At 72.8% G+C, this 1,950-nt stretch overlaps 1 protein-coding gene across 1 annotated transcript in view; it reads left to right on the forward strand.

The window, feature by feature from the left end:
• LOC105854662 (myomesin-2-like) overlaps positions 1-1,950 on the forward strand; it is a gene marked incomplete at its 5' end in the record, with an annotated part of 6,266 nt that overhangs the window by 2,920 nt on the left and 1,396 nt on the right. Inside the window, 3 exons of the mRNA XM_012734920.1 lie at positions 35-234; positions 603-653; positions 1,087-1,214. Coding sequence (XP_012590374.1) covers positions 35-234; positions 603-653; positions 1,087-1,214 — 379 coding nt within the window. The remainder of the gene's footprint in view (positions 1-34; positions 235-602; positions 654-1,086; positions 1,215-1,950) is intronic.

The raw sequence follows: 1,950 nt of genomic DNA on the forward strand, positions 1-1,950 counted from the left end.
CGCCCCAGCCGCCTGCGTTCTTCTCCCCCCGCAGCTGCGAGGTGGGGACGGACAACTGGGTGCAGTGCAACGACGCCCCCGTGAAAATCTGCAAGTACCCGGTGACCGGGCTCTGCGAAGGCCGCTCCTACCAGTTCCGCGTGCGGGCGGTCAACAGCGCCGGCGTCAGCAGGCCGTCCCGGGCCTCGGAGGCGGTGGCCGCCCTGGACCCCGCGGACCTCGGAAGGCCGCAAGGTGGGTGGCGGCTGGGCAGGGGCTCCGGGGTGCTGCCCACCCTGCCCAGCCCGCCCCTGCGGCGCCGCCCGGCCCAGCGGGGGTCCCCTCAGCCCCCGCAGAGCCTCCCCCCGCCTGCGCTGGAGACCAGCCGGTCACCTCCCCAGGCCGCTGTGCTGCCCCGGGCACCGCTCAGCCTGGCTCACGGGGGCTGGCCTGAGGGCAGCAGGCCAGGGCGGTGAGGCCGCTGGCCCCGGACTTTCAGCCTCACCTTGCGGCGGCCGCCAGCCTTCCCCACCAGCCGCCCGCTTCGTCCAGGCGGGAGGCCCAGGCCACCAGGCCGGCTCCTTCGGCTCTGGCGCTGCCTCAGCGCGGCCTTCTCTCCGCAGCGGCCTGCCTGGAGGGGGACAAAGACGTCAGCTATCAGGACGAGCTGGAGGGTAAGGGGTGATCGCTGGCGTCACTGCCCACACCTGGGGCTCCTGGTTGGGGGGGTGAGTGGGGGAGGGGCAGGGAGGGGCCGCCGCTGCCGCTCCCCGGGGCGCCGGAGCCTGGTGCTCCCCGAGGGACAGTGCGGCTGCCCGCAGGCGGCCTCGGGCGCCCTCTGCAGGAGGCTGCGCCGGCCGGAGCCGGAACATGGAGCCCGGCTGCAGGGAGGGCGGCCAGGCAGGAGGTGGGGACGGGCTGGGCGGCGCCTCCGCCCTCTGCCCGGGGGGCCCCCGTCTGGCTAGGGGCCCCATTCCCCGCGAGCCCCCTCGAACGGGCTCCTGGCGCCAGCTGTGGCCCTGGACAGTGCTCGGGCACAGCCCCGCGAGTCGGTGGCTGCGGACTCTCCTGGGGCTCCCCTGGGCTCCCCACTCTGTTGCTTCGCAGGCGACGTCCAGATCCCAGGCCCCCCCACCAACGTGCACGCCTCGGAGACCAGCCAAACCTACGTGGTCCTGAGCTGGGAGCCCCCGGCCCGCCGGGGCAAGGAGTCGTTGACGTATTTCATCGAGAAGGTGGCCTCGCCTCGCTGAGCCCCGGGGTCTCCCTGCTCTAGGGGGTGGCGGTGCCGCGACCTCACCAGACCTCACCCACCCCCCGGGTTCTGGGGCAGCTCTCCGGCCACCACCTGGACCTCCTCCCTCCCTGCGTTCCCGCTGCTCTAAGGGGCGCTGGCTGAGTGGAGGGGCGGAGCGGTCTCCCAGGGAGGCGGGCGCTGGGAAGCGTGTCCAGCCCCCTGCGGCCATCCAGCCGCACCCCGTCTCTGGTCCCAGAAACTCAGGGGGCGTTGGAGCTGAGGTCATCCCTGTGGGACACTCTGGCTCACAGGCAGGATGTCCCCGGGCCCCGAATCCTGCTGCGCGCTCAGCTCTGTGGTCACTGCTGGGGCCGGCCTCGGAGAGGGCCGCTGGCCACACCGACACCTGGCCAGAGACAAGTGGGTGGTGTATGTGGTCCTGTGTGTGCTCACACCCAGGCGCACAGAGGCGCACTGACACTCAGACACACGCACAGATGCTTAGACGCACACGCACGCCCAGGCTCACCCCCGCGGACGCCAGACTCACCCCCACAGACGCACACCCAGACGCAGACGCACGCCCAGACTCACCCCCACAGACGCACACCCAGACGCAGACGCACGCCCAGGCTCACCCCCGCGGACGCCAGACTCACCCCCACAGACGCACGCCCAGGCTCACCCCTGCAGACGCCAGACTCACCCCCACAGACGCACACCCAGACGCAGAC

Source organism: Condylura cristata, unplaced genomic scaffold (genome assembly GCF_000260355.1).
Source record: "Condylura cristata isolate star-nosed mole 26May11 unplaced genomic scaffold, ConCri1.0 scaffold00106, whole genome shotgun sequence".
In the NCBI taxonomy this organism is placed as follows: Eukaryota; Metazoa; Chordata; class Mammalia; order Eulipotyphla; family Talpidae; genus Condylura; species Condylura cristata.